The sequence below is a fragment of the Pleurodeles waltl genome, chromosome 4_2 (genome assembly GCF_031143425.1).
Source record: "Pleurodeles waltl isolate 20211129_DDA chromosome 4_2, aPleWal1.hap1.20221129, whole genome shotgun sequence".
NCBI classification, from domain to species: domain Eukaryota; kingdom Metazoa; phylum Chordata; class Amphibia; order Caudata; family Salamandridae; genus Pleurodeles; species Pleurodeles waltl.
In genome coordinates, this window is record NC_090443.1 from 286113527 (window position 1) to 286133950 (window position 20424).

At 47.3% G+C, this 20424-nt stretch overlaps 1 protein-coding gene across 1 annotated transcript in view; it reads right to left on the bottom strand.

Moving 5' to 3' along the window:
- Positions 1-1115: 1115 nt before the first annotated feature.
- The window catches only part of TNFRSF13C (TNF receptor superfamily member 13C), a 51939-nt gene continuing 32630 nt past the window's right edge, over positions 1116-20424 (bottom strand). The window contains exon 3 of the mRNA XM_069233330.1: positions 1116-1985. Coding sequence (XP_069089431.1) covers positions 1702-1985 — 284 coding nt within the window. The 3' untranslated portion in view covers positions 1116-1701. The remainder of the gene's footprint in view (positions 1986-20424) is intronic.

Below are 20424 nucleotides of genomic sequence, written 5' to 3' on the forward strand. Positions count from 1 at the left end.
CAAGGAACACTGGGGGGTTCTCAGTGCCAAGGCCACAAGTCCTGAAGTCTAACTGGCACCCTTGGAAGCTATGGCAATCAACATTACAGTATAACCACAAGACAGGACAACAGGGAACAGAGCAATGAAGAACAAAACAGAAACTGATTTCAAACCTGTGTTTCCCAGAGCCCAAAGTCAGGGGCAGAACTCTAATACAGGTCATGTTCAGGACTGGAATACAAAGACTTAGAGCAAGGAGAAAATAGAAACAGTAACTGGGCTCAAAAAAGCAGGGCTGGGATTAAAGTCAATTTTGTGAATGGAACACACGGACCAGACTAAGAACAATGACAATCACAGAAACAAGGAGGCAGTAACACAAGAGATAGAAACTAAATCAAAAGGCAAACCAGGTATCATAACAGAGAGGACATGACATGACAGAGGACTGGGATACTCAAAAAACAAGTTAGTTGCATGGAGCTGCTGCACATACAGAGCTGAAATAGATATAGACTCAGGGGAGGAGCACAGATGCAGGAAGGGAGACAGGTGCAAGAAGTCAGAGAACCACCAATGAAGGAAAGGCTGAACCGGAACTTGGAAAAGGGAAGAGCAGAGGAACCAGGAAACACAAGACAGGGCATAGGAAAGCCCAGAATGGAGTGTAAATCGGAGCCAATAAAGAATAAAGTCCAAATGCAGATATAGACGTGTCGTGTCAGAATAACTGAAGAATCCATGAACCAAGCTAGTGAACAGTAAACCACCACCAGGACATGATTTAGGAAGGGCCTGAAGACGGAGGGAACTACAAGGATCATAAAGCAATATGGAAGTGGAACAAAAACCTGGACTAAAAGGTGAAGTGAAGCTAAGCATGGTAAGTTTTGATGTGTATGTTGTCCTATACAGATGTAAAGGCAGATTTGTGAAGGGCCCTCGTGAGGGACATCTAGTGGCACAAAAGCAGATTCGTGACATAAGGGCATCCATTCAGGGCAAATACAAGGCTAATACTGTTGAAAAGATTAAATTACATGTCAAAACATTATTCTGTTTAAATCAATTTTCACTCTCAATGCTACTGTCTTCAAACTCTAGGACGTCAAACAATGACGGCACACCAGAGGCACTGTTATATATCTGTTTAATAGGCGTTTTTTTTTTTTTTAAATGCACAGTGTGACGTGTGCTGCTGCATAAGTCTAAGCCTTTTTCCTGCTTTTCAAATAGCTCCTCATAAATGACTAAGTCAAATCACGCCATTGAAACACTCAACTCGCCATATCACTCCCCTCTGCAAACTCCCCTTCTTCTCCAGAAGAAACCAATCCCGACCAGATTCCACCAAGCACCCTCATTAGCTTCTCCAACATTGGTATTGGGCTTCCTGATATTGCTAATGCTCTGTTTCCCCACGGTCAGATTTGAGCAATAGAAGTACTCAAACGCACAAAGAGAATATCTGCTGTGAGGTTCTGTGGTCAAGCGACGTGCACAACTGTTGTGGATGAATTAGTCAGTGTCAAACAGAGGTGGTCATATGAGCAACTAACCACAATATACTGGAGAACCGATTCACAGCACTGCTAGACAATTCCAATAAAAGGCTCAGGGATGGACTGCTGAGATTCCTAATAGTGGGAATTTAATTGTATAGATCTAGTTTTTTGAGACTTTTACACGCTGACTTTTTCCACCACCAAAGCCAGGCAACTACTGTACTGCACTTTCCATTGTGAAGTCCACAGTACTCTGCAGGGTTTTTGTGGTCACAAGGATGGCTGCTCCTAGGTCTGTGGCAGGCAACGGGAAGGCATGGTCAATACTTTCACTGTTGCTTGTGCTGCACTGGATAGCCACTGGGATGAACTGTGGCGCAGTTGCCTCTGTCGGCAATGCTTCTTCACGGCCAGAGTGTTGTGGTATGACCTTCACATAGGGCATCAGTGACCCCTTTTCCAGCTGGTCCTCAAGTGCTTGTATGGATTTACTGTCCTCTGTGACAAAAAGGACAAAACACAGAAATAGGGGTTGAGTAGCTATAGCAAAATTATTTAATACACATTTTGATACCCATGTAAGCATAGTCTTTGCTAAAGTAAATCTCACAAATAAAAAAATTATTTTTATACAAAAGTTCATCAAGTCACAAGTAGCTTCTAGGCACTATGTAAGAGATTTAATCAAAGGTGAAAAAATTAGGTGCAGCAAGAAGACAAAAAGATGATTTATGGTGCATTTATATTAAAATACGTGCAATTTCTTATTGTTTGAATTTTCACCTGCACAATTGTCTGTGCTCCAGAGTCGCACAGAGAAATTCAAGAATAAAAAAACAAGCCAAGAGGTCCATTGTCCTTTTCACCACTCTATTATATATGCAACTGCCCCCAGGTATAGAGTCGAACGGTGGGCACTTTCCGAATGACAGGGACAGTGGCAGCTCTTCACCTGGAAACACCATTTTCGGTTGGTGCCACTGCATCGTGTTCCAGGATGACATCTCATTATACTTTTCGTTTTACATTCTACCAGTATTTTCATGTATATGCCACATAATAAATACATTGTGTTAAGCTGCTCAATTCTTAAGTGTTTCTGATGTATTTTTATGATTTTTAATAACTCTACAATTCACAAATAAATTCTAGTGTCTAGGTTATATTGTCTGGGCCTAGTAGTTACTTTATGTTTCACAGATTTGCAGTCTTGTATTGTAAGAAGCTGGGTTATTGGTGAACGGGGTAGGTAGCCATCGCAGGTAATAGCCACAGTCTTTGTCAGGATAAATCCTTAAACTCACCAAATTAACCTGAGCTCAACCCCCTGGTAGCTATGGCACAGAGCAGACAGGCTTAACTTAGAGGCAATGTGTAAAATATATATGCATTACTAAAACAATAATAAAGTTGAAATGCAAAGTAATAAAAATCCCAAAACAAATTAGAATAACAGAGTAAAATATAATAAACAAAAGGACACCAATATGGCAAAAATCCAACTGGATACATTTTCAAAGTTTTAAGAACAAATGATGCCAAGAAGGATAAAGTGGGGCGTGTCTAGCGAGTTCTGAAACGGCTCCTGGCGGCCATTTAGTTACCCAACAAAGTCTCTGGGGTGATTGCTAACCATATTTTCTCCAAGGCCCATAAAAACAAGCAGGACCATATCTTATTTACTGGTGGGGTTTGTGGCACCCGGCCAAAAAGGATTGGGATGGTATTCACGGACTCAGAGGCCCATCCTTATGGCTGAAGGCCTCCTCCTTGGCCCTGGACCAGAACCAGGTGGCCTGTATCTACCCTTGCTAACTTCGAAACAGCGAAGGAGGGGGCTTGAGTGGCCTCCCCTTGTCCTATGAAGCTGTTGGGTACACCATGCAGGTGAGATTCTCACCCAGAGAGATGGCACAGAGATAGTCGGCAACTGGAATCCTTAGATTGGTATTCCCCTCCCTGGATACTGCCCCTGCACTTCTGCCCTCCTTACCTGGTGACCTGACCAGCAATACCTGAGGTGGGTCAGATTGAGAGTGCTGCGCGCCAAGCCATGACTGCCACCCTGGGAGAGATGGTGCCCATATACCTGCCTGCAATGGCCCCTGGAAACAGCTGAACGGGTCAGGAAGATTCCTTTGCAGAACTTGATGCTGGCGCCTGTGGACCTGTACCCTATTAGAGGGGCATCCTGATTGAGATAACATCATCCCAGGCCCCTGTTGATGTGTCCCCAGAGGTTGAAGTGGATATGATCGGAAAGGGCACAATGTGCGGATACTTTATAATTTATAAAAAAAGTTCCCCTACTTTTTATAAAAAGACAACCGTTCCGGGACATTTAATTTCAATAATTTAAATGCTTCAGCCGAAGTGCCATTTAGGGAGCCTCCTGTGCTGTGAAAATGAAGTTGGGTAGACAGCTAAACAAGACTGCCTGTCAGCGTGCCTGGTTGCCTGAAAGAAATGCAAATGTGCGCAACACATTAATCTTCAAATGGTGATCTGCAAATGTAAAGGATGCTTGGGAGCTGGTACTGGCTTTAATTAATCAAATCACTCAAAGCTGTGATGACAAAGAGTTAACAACTGAGCTGTGATATGTGTGCTAATTGTATTTACATAGTGCTACTATCTTTGATGGCTGTGGAAAGGTCAGTAATGTAAAAAATACATTACATACAGTCTGGGTAGCACTACAATCTATATTTTGGAAGCACCATTTTATCTTAAACCTTTTTTAACATTATGTAGCAGTGTATCTTATACTGTCTGTAATGCAAATTCAAAATAATAACTAACATTCACAGTGCTTTTGGTCAGAGGCTGTGACCTCACAGCACTAAAATACAAAAGTGACTATCCCCACTGCAACAATTAAGATTGAATTCTGTGGATCTCTTGTTACATACAGACCTCTCCAGTGCATTAACTAAATAGATGTTTCATTATGTACTGTAGTGCATTTCCTAGTGAGTAACAACTTGTTTTTATTTATTTTTCATTGAGGCTGACGTTATTTTATGTGTACCTAGCGAATGGTGAAAGACTAAAAAAACGTACAGAATATTTTGTTTTTTCAGCCACACCTTTGATCCTGCCCCCACACTCACTCACCCTGCACCCACTGCATGCAGCATCACGGTTTCCATTTTAAATTATTTTGGGTCGAGCCTGCGATAGCATGCGCTATCGCATGCAAATCGCTAGCGAGATGCTGTTGTAGTTAGAAAAGGGCTTGGAGCATGCACGTGTCTTACCATTTGTTGGCTTGCGTGAGACACTTCTTTACAGCCTCGTAATTCGTCACTGGAGGCCATATCATTATTTCTGTTCTTGACAGTGAAACAGGGACCAAGCGCTAACTAATTCAACTTAATCAGAGCCGTCTGATTCTCCCGACCTGATTGAGGTACTATTTTCTTTTTTTAACTTCTAGTACCCCACAAACAGAAGACTAGTGACTAGCAAAAATGTGCCCAGCAGGACAAACAAAATTGCAAAGTTGTAGTTTCTATAGTTAACGTTTATTTTTATTTTCCCAAGTCTTCTTTTCTCACTTTGCACTCATGTTTTTTTTTTTTTCCAACTTCTAGTGCCCTGAAAACTGAACGTGGATGACTGGCAAAAACGTGTCCAGCAGGACAAGAAAAACAGGAAAAGTTGTATTTTTGCCAGGTCTTCTTTTCTCACTTTGCCCTCATGTTTTGTTTTTGCTCCTGGGCGCGGTTCTTATAAAATGATTATTATTTTGTCCTGGATACTGCGAAGCAACATTCTTTCCTTCTTATATGTAAATTCGAAATTGTACTTTAACACATAATCGTGCAGTACACCCCTATCCATTCCAATCTGCCCCACTCTAATCCAAATCACTCACCCCAGTCCACTCCAGTCCACCACACTCCAATCCTCCCAACACACCCCACTCCAATCCAAAACAATCTACCCCACTCTCACCAAAAAAACAACTGCCCCACTCCAGTACAGCAATCCAAAACAATCTGCCACATTCCAATCCCCAAAAATGTGCCCCACCTCAATCCAAAACAATCTGCCTCAATCCAATCCAAAACAATCTGCCCCACTCCAACCCAAAACAATGACCCCCACTTCAGTTTGCCCCACTCCAATCCAAACCAATCTGCCCTGCTTCAATCAAAAACTATCTGTTCCACTCCAAAACACTGTACCCCTCTCCAAACAGCCCCTCTCCAGTCCATTGAGCCCCACTCCAGTCTAATCTGCCACACTTCAATCCAATCCACCCCACTCCATCCCAATCTACCCCGCTTCAATCCAAAACAATATGCCTCATTCAAATACAGCAATCTAAAACAATCTGTGCCACTCCAATCCGAAACAATCTGTGCCACTCCAATCCGAAACAATCTGTGCCACTCCAATCCGAAACAATCTGTGCCACTCCAAACCCAAAACCGTCTCTCCCACTCCAACCCAAAACCGTCTCTCCCACTCCAACCTAAAACCGTCTCTCCCACTCCCAGTCCAAAACCGTCTCTCCCACTCCAGTCCAAAACCGTCCGTCCCACTCCAGTCCAAAACCGTCCGTCCCACTCCAGTCCAAAACCGTCCGTCCCACTCCAGTCCAAAACCGTCCGTCCCACTCCAGTCCAAAACCGTCCGTCCCACTCCAATCTAAAACCGTCTGTCCCACTCCAATCTAAAACCGTCAGTCCCCCTTCAATCCAAAACCATCAGCCCCCCTGAGTCTGCCACTACAATCGAAAACATCTGCCTCACTCCAATCCAAAACAATACGCCTCACTCCAATATGTCCCATTACAAACCAAAATAAATGCCCCTGTAAGGAAATGCCTCCTTGGCATGGTTGCCCCCTGACTTTTTGCCTTTGCTGATGCTATGTTTACAATTGAAAGTGTGCTGAGGCCTGCTAACCAGGCCCCAGCACCAGTGTTCTTTCCCTAACCTGTACTTTTGTATCCACAATTGGCAGACCCTGGCATCCAGATAAGTCCCTTGTAACTGGTACTTCTAGTACCAAGGGCCCTGATGCCAAGGAAGGTCTCTAAGGGCTGCAGCATGTCTTATGCCACCCTGGAGACCTCTCACTCAGCACAGACACACTGCTTGCCAGCTTGTGTGTGCTAGTGAGGACAAAACGAGTAAGTCGACATGGCACTCCCCTCAGGGTGCCATGCCAGCCTCTCACTGCCTATGCAGTATAGGTAAGACACCCCTCTAGCAGGCCTTACAGCCCTAAGGCAGGGTGCACTATACCATAGGTGAGGGTACCAGTGCATGAGCATGGTACCCCTACAGTGTCTAAACAAAACCTTAGACATTGTAAGTGCAGGGTAGCCATAAGAGTATATGGTCTGGGAGTCTGTCAAACACGAACTCCACAGCACCATAATGGCTACACTGAAAACTGGGAAGTTTGGTATCAAACTTCTCAGCACAATAAATGCACACTGATGCCAGTGTACATTTTATTGCAAAATACACCCCAGAGGGCACCTTAGAGGTGCCCCCTGAAACTTAACCGACTGTCTGTGTAGGCTGACTGGTTCCAGCAGCCTGCCACACCAGAGACATGTTGCTGGCCCCATGGGGAGAGTGCCTTTGTCACTCTGAGGCCAGTAACAAAGCCTGCACTGGGTGGAGATGCTAACACCTCCCCCAGGCAGGAACTGTGACACCTGGCGGTGAGCCTCAAAGGCTCCCCCCTTTGTCACAGCCCAGCAGGGCACTCCAGCTTAGTGGAGTTGCCCGCCCCCTCCGGCCACGGCCCCCACTTTTGGCGGCAAGGCTGGAGGGAACAAAGAAAGCAACAAGGAGGAGTCACTGGCCAGTCAGGACAGCCCCTAAGGTGTCCTGAGCTGAGGTGACTCTAACTTTTAGAAATCCTCCATCTTGCAGATGGAGGATTCCCCCAATAGGGTTAGGATTGTGACCCCCTCCCCTTGGGAAGAGGCACAAAGAGGGTGTACCCACCCTCAGGGCTAGTAGCCATTGGCTACTAACCCCCCAGACCTAAACACGCCCTTAAATTTAGTATTTAAGGGCTACCCTGAACCCTAGAAAATTAGATTCCTGCAACTACAAGAAGAAGGACTGCCCAGCTGAAAACCCCTGCAGAGGAAGACCAGAAGACGACAACTGCCTTGGCTCCAGAAACTCACCGGCCTGTCTCCTGCCTTCCAAAGATCCTGCTCCAGAGACGCCTTCCAAAGGGACCAGCGACCTCGACATCCTCTGAGGACTGCCCCTGCTTCGAAAAGACAAGAAACTCCTGAGGACAGCGGACCTGCTCCAAGAAAGGCTGCAACTTTGTTTCCAGCAGCCTTGAAAGAACCCTGCAACTCCCCGCAAGAAGCGTGAGACTTGCAACACTGCACCCGGCGACCCCGACTCGGCTGGTGGAGATCCAACACCTCAGGAGGGACCCCAGGACTACTCTGATACTGTGAGTACAAAAACCTGTCCCCCCTGAGCACCCACAGCGCCGCCTGCAGAGGGAATCCCGAGGCTTCCCCTGACCGCGACTCCTTGAATCCAAAACCCGACGCCTGGGAGAGACCCTGCACCCGCAGCCCCCAGGACCTGAAGGACCGGACTTTCACTGGAGAAGTGACCCCCAGGAGTCCCTCTCCCTTGCCCAAGTGGAGGTTTCCCCGAGGAACCCCCCCCCTTGCCTGCCTGCAGCGCTGAAGAGATCCCTATATCTCCCATAGACTAACACTACAAACCCGACGCTTGTTCTAACACTGCACCCGGCTGCCCCCGCGCCGCTGAGGGTGAAATTCCTGTGTGGGCTTGTGTCCCCCCCGGTGCCCTACAAAACCCCCCTGGTCTGCCCTCTGAAGACGCGGGTACTTACCTGCTGGCAGACTGGAACCGGGGCACCCCCTTCTCCATTGAAGCCTATGTGTTTTGGGCAGCACTTTGAACTCTGCACCTGACCGGCCCTGAGCTGCTGGTGTGGTAACTTTGGGGTTGCTCTGAACCCCCAACGGTGGGCTACTTTGGACCAAGAACTAAGCCCTGTAAGTGTCCTACTTACCTGGTTAACCTAACAAATACTTACCTCCCCTAGGAACTGTGAAAATTGCACTAAGTGTCCACTTTTAAAACAGCTATTTGTCAATAACTTGAAAAGTATACATGCAATTTTTATGATTTAAAGTTCCTAAAGTACTTACCTGCAATACCTTTCGAATGAGATATTACATGTAGAATTTGAACCTGTGGTTCTTAAAATAAACTAAGAAAAGATATTTTTCTATACAAAACCTATTGGCTGGATTTGTCTCTGAGTGTGTGTACCTCATTTATTGTCTATGTGTATGTACAACAAATGCTTAACACTACTCCTTGGATAAGCCTACTGCTCGACCACACTACCACAAAATAGAGCATTAGTATTATCTATTTTTACCACTATTTTACCTCTAAGGGGAACCCTTGGACTCTGTGCATGCTATTCCTTACTTTGAAATAGCACATACAGAGCCAACTTCCTACATTGGTGGATCAGCGGTGGGGTACAAGACTTTGCATTTGCTGGACTACTCAGCCAATACCTGATCACACGACAAATTCCAAAATTGTCATTAGAAATTGATTTTTGCAATTTGAAAAGTTTTCTAAATTCTTAAAAGACCTGCTAGGGCCTTGTGTTAGATCCTGTTTAGCATTTCTTTTAGAGTTTAAAAGTTTGTAAAAGTTTGAATTAGATTCTAGAACCAGTTGTAGATTCTTAAAAAGTATTCCAACTTTTAGAAGCAAAATGTCTAACACAGATGTGACTGTGGTGGAACTCGACACCACACCTTACCTCCATCTTAAGATGAGGGAGCTAAGGTCACTCTGTAAAATAAAGAAAATAACAATGGGCCCCAAACCTACCAAAATACAGCTCCAGGAGCTTTTGGCAGAGTTTGAAAAGGCCAACCCCTCTGAGGGTGGCAACTCAGAGGAAGAGGATAGTGACTTGGAGGAAAATTCCCCCCTACCAGTCCTATCTAGGGAGAACAGGGTCCCTCAAACCCTGACTCCAAAAATAATAGTCAGAGATGCTGGTTCCCTCACAGGAGAGACCAACACCTCTGAAATCACTGAGGATAACTCCAGTGAAGAGGACATCCAGTTAGCCAGGATGGCCAAAAGATTGGCTTTGGAAAGACAGATCCTAGCCATAGAAAGGGAAAGACAAGAGATGGGCCTAGGACCCATCAATGGTGGCAGCAACATAAATAGGGTCAGAGATTCTCCTGACATGTTGAAAATCCCTAAAGGGATTGTAACTAAATATGAAGATGGTGATGACATCACCAAATGGTTCACAGCTTTTGAGAGGGCTTGTGTAACCAGAAAAGTGAACAAATCTCACTGGGGTGCTCTCCTTTGGGAAATGTTCACAGGAAAGTGTAGGGATAGACTCCTCACACTCTCTGGACAAGATGCAGAATCTTATGACCTCATGAAGGGTACCCTGATTGAGGGCTTTGGATTCTCCACTGAGGAGTATAGGATTAGATTCAGGGGGGCTCAAAAATCCTCGAGCCAGACCTGGGTTGACTTTGTAGACTACTCAGTGAAAACACTAGATGGTTGGATTGAAGGCAGTGGTGTAAGTAATTATGATGGGCTGTACAATTTATTTGTGAAAGAACACCTGTTAAGTAATTGTTTCAATGATAAACTGCATCAGCATCTGGTAGACCTAGGACCAATTTCTCCCCAAGAATTGGGAAAGAAGGCGGACCATTGGGTCAAGACAAGGGTGTCCAAAACTTCCACAGGGGGTGACCAAAAGAAAGGGGTCACAAAACCTCCCCAGGGGAAAGGTGGTGAGACAGCCAAAAATAAAAATAGTCAAGAGTCTTCTAAAGGCCCCCAAACACCTGCACAGGAGGGTGGGCCCAGAGCCTCTTCACAAACCAATCCTGGGTACAAGGGTAAAAACTTTGATCCCAAAAAGGCCTGGTGTCGAAACTGTAGTCAGTCTGGACACCAAACTGGAGACAAGGCCTGTCCCAAGAAAAGTTCCACTCCAAACTCCAATCCAGGTAACACTGGAATGGCTAGTCTCCAAGTGGGATCAACAGTGTGCCCAGAGCAAATCAGGGTCCACACTGAAGCTACTCTAGTCTCTGAGGGTGGGGTGGATTTAGCCACACTAGCTGCCTGGCCCCCTAACATGCAAAAATACAGGCAGCAGCTCTTTATTAATGGGACAAGTGTAGAGGGCCTGAGGGATACAGGTGCCAGTGTCACCATGGTGACAGAAAAACTGGTTTCCCCTGGCCAATACCTGACTGGAAAAACTTATACAGTCACCAATGCTGACAATCAAACTAAAGCACATCCCATGGCAATGGTAACTTTAGAATGGGGAGGGGTCAATGGCCTGAAACAGGTGGTGGTCTCCTCAAACATCCCAGTAGACTGTCTGCTTGGAAATGACCTGGAGTCCTCAGCATGGGCTGAGGTAGAACTAAAAACCCATGCAGCAATGCTGGGTATCCCTGAACTGGTGTGTGTGAAAACAAGAGCACAATGCAAGGCACAGGGTGAACAAGTAGAGCTGGAGTCTGGAAGAATGGCCCAGCCTACCAAGAGGAAAGGAAAGTCAGTTGGGAAACCAACTGCAACACAGCCAAAGAAAGGGAACCTCTCTTCTCAGGAAGAAGTTCTGCCCTCTGAGGGAACTGAGCCTTTGGAGCTTGAACCTTATCAGGTTGAGCTCTTAGGCCCAGGGGGACCCTCAAGGGAGGAGCTGTGTAAGGGACAAGAAACCTGTCCCTCTCTTGAAGGCCTTAGGCAGCAAGCTGCTGAAGAGTCCAAGGGCAAGAAAAATGGAACACATAGGGTCTATTGGGAAGATGGACTCCTGTACACTGAGGCCAGAGACCCCAAACCTGGTGCCACTAGGAGAGTGGTAGTGCCTCAGTCGTTCAGAGAGTTTATTCTGACCTTGGCCCATGATATTCCCCTTGCTGGGCATTTGGGACAAACCAAGACGTGGGAGAGGTTAGTCAACCACTTCTACTGGCCCAATATGTCCCAGAAGGTTAAGGAGTTTTGCCTCTCCTGCCCCACCTGTCAAGCCAGTGGTAAGACAGGTGGGCATCCAAAGGCCCCCCTCATTCCACTTCCAGTGGTGGGGGTTCCCTTTGAAAGAGTGGGTGTGGACATAGTTGGTCCACTAGAACCTCCCACAGCCTCAGGAAATATGTATATCCTGGTAGTAGTGGATCATGCTACCAGGTATCCTGAAGCTATTCCCCTTAGGTCGACTACTGCCCCTGCAGTAGCCAAGGCCCTCATTGGTATCTTTACCAGAGTGGGTTTCCCTAAGGAGGTGGTGTCTGACAGAGGTACCAACTTCATGTCAGCATACCTGAAACATATGTGGAATGAGTGTGGAGTGACTTATAAATTCACTACACCTTACCATCCACAAACTAATGGCTTAGTTGAGAGATTCAACAAGACATTAAAGGGCATGATCATGGGGCTCCCAGAAAAACTCAAAAGGAGATGGGATGTCCTCCTGCCATGTCTGCTTTTCGCTTACAGGGAGGTACCACAGAAGGGAGTAGGGTTCTCACCCTTGGAACTTCTGTTTGGTCATCCTGTAAGGGGACCACTTGCCCTTGTTCAAGAAGGTTGGGAGAGACCTCTCCATGAGCCGAAACAGGACATAGTGGACTATGTACTTGGCCTTCGCTCTAGAATGGCAGAGTACATGGAAAAGGCAACCAAAAACCTTGAGGCCAGCCAACAGCTCCAGAAGTTTTGGTATGACCAAAAGGCTGCACTGGTTGAGTTCCAACCAGGGCAGAAAGTCTGGGTTCTGGAGCCTGTGGCTCCCAGGGCACTCCAGGACAAATGGAGTGGCCCTTACCCAGTGCTAGAAAGGAAGAGTCAGGTCACCTACCTGGTGGACCTGGGCACAAGCAGGAGCCCCAAGAGGGTGATCCATGTGAACCGCCTTAAGCTCTTCCATGACAGGGCTGATGTGAATCTGTTGATGGTAACAGATGAGGATCAGGAGGCAGAGAGTGAACCTCTCCCTGATCTTCTGTCATCAGACCCAAAAGATGGCACAGTAGATGGAGTGATCTACTCAGACACCCTCTCTGGCCAACAGCAAGCTGATTGTAGGAGAGTCCTACAACAGTTTCCTGAACTCTTCTCCTTAACCCCTGGTCAGACACACCTGTGTACCCATGATGTGGACACAGGAGACAGCATGCCTGTCAAAAACAAAATCTTTAGACAGTCTGACCATGTTAAGGAAAGCATCAAGGTGGAAGTCCACAAGATGCTGGAATTGGGAGTAATTGAGCGCTCTGACAGCCCCTGGGCTAGCCCAGTGGTCTTAGTCCCCAAACCTCACACCAAAGATGGAAAGAAAGAGATGAGGTTTTGTGTACTACAGAGTGCTCAATTCTGTCACCAAGACAGATGCTCATCCGATTCCAAGAGCTGATGAGCTCATAGATAAATTAGGTGCTGCCAAATTCTTAAGTACCTTTGACTTGACAGCAGGGTACTGGCAAATAAAAATGGCACCTGGAGCAAAAGAGAAAACAGCATTCTCCACACCTGATGGGCATTATCAGTTTACTGTTATGCCCTTTGGTTTAAAGAATGCCCCTGCCACCTTCCAAAGGTTGGTGAATCAAGTCCTTGCTGGCTTGGAGTCCTTTAGCACAGCTTATCTTGATGATATTGCTGTCTTTAGCTCCACCTGGCAGGATCACCTGGTCCACCTGAAGAAGGTTTTGAAGGCTCTGCAATCTGCAGGCCTCTCTATCAAGGCATCCAAATGCCAGATAGGGCAGGGAACTGTGGTTTACTTGGGCCACCTTGTAGGTGGAGGCCAAGTTCAGCCACTCCAACCCAAGATCCAGACTATTCTGGACTGGGTAGCTCCAAAAACCCAGACTCAAGTCAGGGCATTCCTTGGCTTGACTGGGTATTACAGGAGGTTTGTGAAGGGATATGGATCCATTGTGACAGCCCTCACTGAACTCACCTCCAAGAAAATGCCCAAGAAAGTGAACTGGACTGTGGAATGCCAACAGGCCTTTGACACCCTGAAACAAGCAATGTGCTCAGCACCAGTTCTAAAAGCTCCAGATTATTCTAAGCAGTTCATTGTGCAGACTGATGCCTCTGAACATGGGATAGGGGCAGTTTTGTCCCAAACAAATGATGATGGCCTTGACCAGCCTGTTGCTTTCATTAGCAGGAGGTTACTCCCCAGGGAGCAGCGTTGGAGTGCCATTGAGAGGGAGGCCTTTGCTGTGGTTTGGTCCCTGAAGAAGCTGAGACCATACCTCTTTGGGACTCACTTCCTAGTTCAAACTGACCACAGACCTCTCAAATGGCTGATGCAAATGAAAGGTGAAAATCCTAAACTGTTGAGGTGGTCCATCTCCCTACAGGGAATGGACTTTATAGTGGAACACAGACCTGGGACTGCCCATGCCAATGCAGATGGCCTTTCCAGGTTCTTCCACTTAGAAAATGAAGACTCTCTTGGGAAAGGTTAGTCTCATCCTCTTTCGTTTGGGGGGGGGGGGTTGTGTAAGGAAATGCCTCCTTGGCATGGTTGCCCCCTGACTTTTTGCCTTTGCTGATGCTATGTTTACAATTGAAAGTGTGCTGAGGCCTGCTAACCAGGCCCCAGCACCAGAGTTCTTTCCCTAACCTGTACTTTTGTATCCACAATTGGCAGACCCTGGCATCCAGATAAGTCCCTTGTAACTGGTACTTCTAGTACCAAGGGCCCTGATGCCAAGGAAGGTCTCTAAGGGCTGCAGCATGTCTTATGCCACCCTGGAGACCTCTCACTCAGCACAGACACACTGCTTGCCAGCTTGTGTGTGCTAGTGAGGACAAAACGAGTAAGTCGACATGGCACTCCCCTCAGGGTGCCATGCCAGCCTCTCACTGCCTATGCAGTATAGGTAAGACACCCCTCTAGCAGGCCTTACAGCCCTAAGGCAGGGTGCACTATACCATAGGTGAGGGTACCAGTGCATGAGCATGGTACCCCTACAGTGTCTAAACAAAACCTTAGACATTGTAAGTGCAGGGTAGCCATAAGAGTATATGGTCTGGGAGTCTGTCAAACACGAACTCCACAGCACCATAATGACTACACTGAAAACTGGGAAGTTTGGTATCAAACTTCTCAGCACAATAAATGCACACTGATGCCAGTGTACATTTTATTGCAAAATACACCCCAGAGGGCACCTTAGAGGTGCCCCCTGAAACTTAACCGACTGTCTGTGTAGGCTGACTAGTTCCAGCAGCCTGCCACACCAGAGACATGTTGCTGGCCCCATGGGGAGAGTGCCTTTGTCACTCTGAGGCCAGTAACAAAGCCTGCACTGGGTGGAGATGCTAACACCTCCCCCAGGCAGGAACTGTGACACCTGGCGGTGAGCCTCAAAGGCTCCCCCCTTTGTCACAGCCCAGCAGGGCACTCCAGCTTAGTGGAGTTGCCCGCCCCCTCCGGCCACGGCCCCCACTTTTGGCGGCAAGGCTGGAGGGAACAAAGAAAGCAACAAGGAGGAGTCACTGGCCAGTCAGGACAGCCCCTAAGGTGTCCTGAGCTGAGGTGACTCTAACTTTTAGAAATCCTCCATCTTGCAGATGGAGGATTCCCCCAATAGGGTTAGGATTGTGACCCCCTCCCCTTGGGAGGAGGCACAAAGAGGGTGTACCCACCCTCAGGGCTAGTAGCCATTGGCTACTAACCCCCCAGACCTAAACACGCCCTTAAATTTAGTATTTAAGGGCTACCCTGAACCCTAGAAAATTAGATTCCTGCAACTACAAGAAGAAGGACTGCCCAGCTGAAAACCCCTGCAGAGGAAGACCAGAAGACGACAACTGCCTTGGCTCCAGAAACTCACCGGCCTGTCTCCTGCCTTCCAAAGATCCTGCTCCAGCGACGCCTTCCAAAGGGACCAGCGACCTCGACATCCTCTGAGGACTGCCCCTGCTTCGAAAAGACAAGAAACTCCCGAGGACAGCGGACCTGCTCCAAGAAAGGCTGCAACTTTGTTTCCAGCAGCCTTGAAAGAACCCTGCAACTCCCCGCAAGAAGCGTGAGACTTGCAACACTGCACCCGGCGACCCCGACTCGGCTGGTGGAGATCCAACACCTCAGGAGGGACCCCAGGACTACTCTGATACTGTGAGTACAAAAACCTGTCCCCCCTGAGCACCCACAGCGCCGCCTGCAGAGGGAATCCCGAGGCTTCCCCTGACCGCGACTCCTTGAATCCAAAACCCGACGCCTGGGAGAGACCCTGCACCCGCAGCCCCCAGGACCTGAAGGACCGGACTTTCACTGGAGAAGTGACCCCCAGGAGTCCCTCTCCCTTGCCCAAGTGGAGGTTTCCCCGAGGAACCCCCCCCTTGCCTGCCTGCAGCGCTGAAGAGATCCCTAGATCTCCCATAGACTAACACAACAAACCCGACGCTTGTTCTAACACTGCACCCGGCTGCCCCCGCGCCGCTGAGGGTGAAATTCCTGTGTGGGCTTGTGTCCCCCCCAGTGCCCTACAAAACCCCCCTGGTCTGCCCTCTGAAGACGCGGGTACTTACCTGCTGGCAGACTGGAACCGGGGCACCCCCTTCTCCATTGAAGCCTATGTGTTTTGGGCACCACTTTGAACTCTGCACCTGACCGGCCCTGAGCTGCTGGTGTGGTAACTTTGGGGTTGCTCTGAACCCCCAACGGTGGGCTACTTTGGACCAAGAACTAAGCCCTGTAAGTGTCCTACTTACCTGGTTAACCTAACAAATACTTACCTCCCCTAGGAACTGTGAAAATTGCACTGTGTCCACTTTTAAAACAGCTATTTGTCAATAACTTGAAAAGTATACATGCAATTTTTATGATTTAAAGTTCCTAAAGTACTTACCTGCAATACCTTTCGAATGAGATATTACATGTAGAATTTGAACCTGTGGTTCTTAAAATAAACTAAGAAAAGATATTTTTCTATACAAAACCTATTGGCTGGATTTGTCTCTGAGTGTGTGTACCTCATTTATTGTCTATGTGTATGTACAACAAATGCTTAACACTACTCCTTGGATAAGCCTACTGCTCGACCACACTACCACAAAATAGAGCATTAGTATTATCTATTTTTACCACTATTTTACCTCTAAGGGGAACCCTTGGACTCTGTGCATGCTATTCCTTACTTTGAAATAGCACATACAGAGCCAACTTCCTACACCCCACTCCAATCCAAAACAATCATCCCCACTCCAATCCAAAACAGTCTCCGTCACTCCAATCCAAAGCAATCATCCGCAATCCAATCCAAAACAATCTGCCCCACTCCAATCTGCCCTACCCCAACCCAAAACAATCTGCCCACTCCAATCCAAAACAATCAGCCCCACTCCAGTACAAAACAACCTGCCCCACTCCAGTACAAAAAAATCTACCCCACTCCAATCTGCTCCACTCCAATCCAATCCAAAACAATCAGCCCCACTCCAATCCAAAACAATCTACCCCATCGCAATCTGTCCTAGAACAAAACAGAACAATCTGCCCCACTCCAATACAAAACGATCATCCCCACTTCAATCCAAAACAATCTGCCGAACTCCAACACAATGATCCTTACTCCAATCCAAAACAATCTGCCCCATTCCAATCTGCCTGACTCCAGTCCAAAACAATCTGCCCACTCTGGTCCAAAGCAGTGAGCCCCACTCCAATTTGTCCACTCCAGTCCAAAACAATCTGACCCACCCCAATCCAAAACATGCTGCCCCACTCTAATCCAAAACAACCTGCCCACTCCAATCCACAACAATCTACGACATTCCAATCCAAAACAATCTGCCCCGCTCCAATCCATACTAATCTGCCCCACTCCAGTCTGCCCCACTCCAATCCAAAACATTCTGCCCCAAACCAATCTGCACCCACTCCAATCCAACCAACTCCAATCCACTCCACCTCACCACAATCAACCCCTCTCCAATCTGCCCCACTTCAATCCCCCCCACTCCAGTCTGCCCTACTCCAATTTGCCCCACTCCAACCCATAACAATCTGCCCCATTTCAATCCAAAACAATGTACCTACTTCATTCCAAAACCGTCTGCCCCACTTCAATCCAACACAATCTGCCCCACTCCAATCCAGAACAATATGCCACATTCCAGTCTGCCCCACTACAATCCAAAAACTCCTCCTCACTACAATAAAAAACAATGTGCCCCACTACAATCTGTCCCAGTACAAACCAAAGCCATCTGCCCCAATCCAATACAAAATAATGTGCCTTCTCAATCCAAAACAATCTGCCCCACTCCAGCCTGCCCTACTGCAGTCCAAAACAATCTGCCCCACTCCAATCCAGAACAATCTGCCCCACTCCAATCCAAGACAATCCCCCCACTCCAATCCAAAACAACCTAACTACCCCACTCTAATCTAAACAATCTTCCTCACTCTATTCCAAAACAATCTGCACCACTCCATTCCGAAGCAATCTGCCCCACTCCAATTCAACCCATCCCTCTTCAATCCAATCAACCCTACTCCAATTCAGTTCACCTCACCCCAGTAATCTGCCCCACTCCAATCTGCCTCACTCCAATTTGCCCCACTCCATTCCAGAAAGGTCTACCCACTTCAATTGAAAACCATTGGCCCGCTCCAGTCCAAAACAATATGCCCCACTCCAACCTGCCGCCCTACAAACCAAAAAATAGGCTCCACTACAATCCAAAATAATCTGCCCTACTCCAGTCTATCCCCTACTAAATCCAAAACATCTCCCCCACTATAATCAAAAGCAATCTGCCCCACTCCAGTCCAAAACAATCATCCACACTCCAATATAAAATAAACAATCTGCTCCACTCCTATCCAAAACAATCTGCCCACTCCAATTCAAAGCAATGTGCCCCACTCCAATCTGCCTTACTCACATCCAAAACAATCAGCCCAACTCCAGTCCAAAAGAATCTGCCTCACTTCAATTCAAAAACATCTGCCCCACTCTAATCCAAAACAATATGGCCCACTCCAATCCAAAACAATATGCCCCACTCCAGTCCACCCACTATAATCCAGATAATCTGCCCCACTCCAATCTAAAACATTCTGCCCTACTCCAATCTGTTCCAGGAAAAAAACGAAACAATCTGCCCAACTCCAATCCAAAACAATCTGCCCTGTTCCAATCCAAAATAATCTGACCCAGTCCAATACAAAACAATCTGCCACACTCCAATCCAAAACAATCTGCCCTACTCCAGTCCAAAACAATCTGCCCCATTTCAATCCACAACAATCGGACACCCCTCTATTCAAAACAATGTGCCCCACTCCAATCCGAAACAATCTGCCCCAAACTATTCTGCACCCACTACAATCCAAAACAATCTGCCACAATCCAAAGCAGTCTGTCACACTCCAATCAAAAAACATTTGCCGTACTCCAACCAAAAACCATCTGCCCCACTCCGATCAAAAACCATCTGCCCCACTACAACTTGCCCCACTACAACCCAAACAAATCAGCCCCACCACAGTTCAAAACTATTTGCCCCACTCCAGTCTGCCCCCTATGAAATCCAAAACAATCTGTCCCACTCCAATCTGCCCCACTCCAATCCACATTAATCATCCCCACTCCAATATAAACAATCCAAAACAATGTGGGCACTCCAGTCTAAAACAATCTGGCCCACTCCAATCCACAACAATCTGCCCTATCCCAATCCAAAACAATCTGCCCCTCTCCATTCCTATTAATCTGTCCCACTCCAATCCATAATAATCTGCCCTACTCCAGTCTGCCCCACTCCGATCCAAAGCAATCTGCCCAAACCAATCTGCACCCACTCCAATCCAAAACAATCTGCTCCACTCCAGGCTGCCCCACTCCAATCCAAAACATTCTGCCAGACTTCAATCCAAAACAAGCTGCCCCACTCCAATTGAAAACAATCTGCCCTATTTCTATAAAAAACAATCTGCCCCACTCCAATTCAAAACAATCTGCCCTACTGCACCCTCGCCCACTCCACTCAACCCCACACCACCCGCTCCAATCCAGTCCACCGCACCCCAATCTAATCCACCCCACTCCATCCCAATTCACCCTGCCCCCAACTACCACAAACCACCCCACACAATCCAATCCACCCCAATCCAGACCAATCTAATCCGCCCCTCTCCAATCCAATCCACCCCAATCCAGACCAATCTAATCCGCACCTGTCCAATCCAATCCATCTACTACAATCCAGTCCAACTCACCCCAATCCGCTCCAGTTCAATCTGCGCCACTCCAATCTGCCCTACGATATGCCCTACTCCAATATGCCCACTCCAATCTGCCCCACTCAAATCCAAAACAATGTGACCCACTCCAGTCCGGCCACTACAATCCAAATAATCTGCCCCACTCCAATCTAAAACAATCTGCCCTAATCCAATCTGTTCCAGGAACAAAAAACAACCTGCCCTACTCCAATCCAAAACAATCTGCCCTGTTCCAATCCAAAATAATCTGACCCAGTCCAATATAAAACAATCTTCCACACTCCAATACAAAACAATCTGCCCTATTCCATTCCAAAACAATCTGCCCCACTTCAATCCACAACAATCTGACACATTCCCATTCAAAACAATCTGCCCCACTCCACTTCATAATAATCTGCCCCAAACTATTCTGCACCCACTCCAATCCAAAGCAATCTGCTCCTCTCCAATCTGCCACAATCCAAAGCACTCTGCACTACTCCAATCAAAAACCAATTGCCCCACTCCAATCCAAAACAATATGCCCCAACCCAACCTGCCCCACTACAATCCAAAAAATCAGCCCCACTACAATTCAAAACAAATTCCCCCAATCCAGTATGCCCC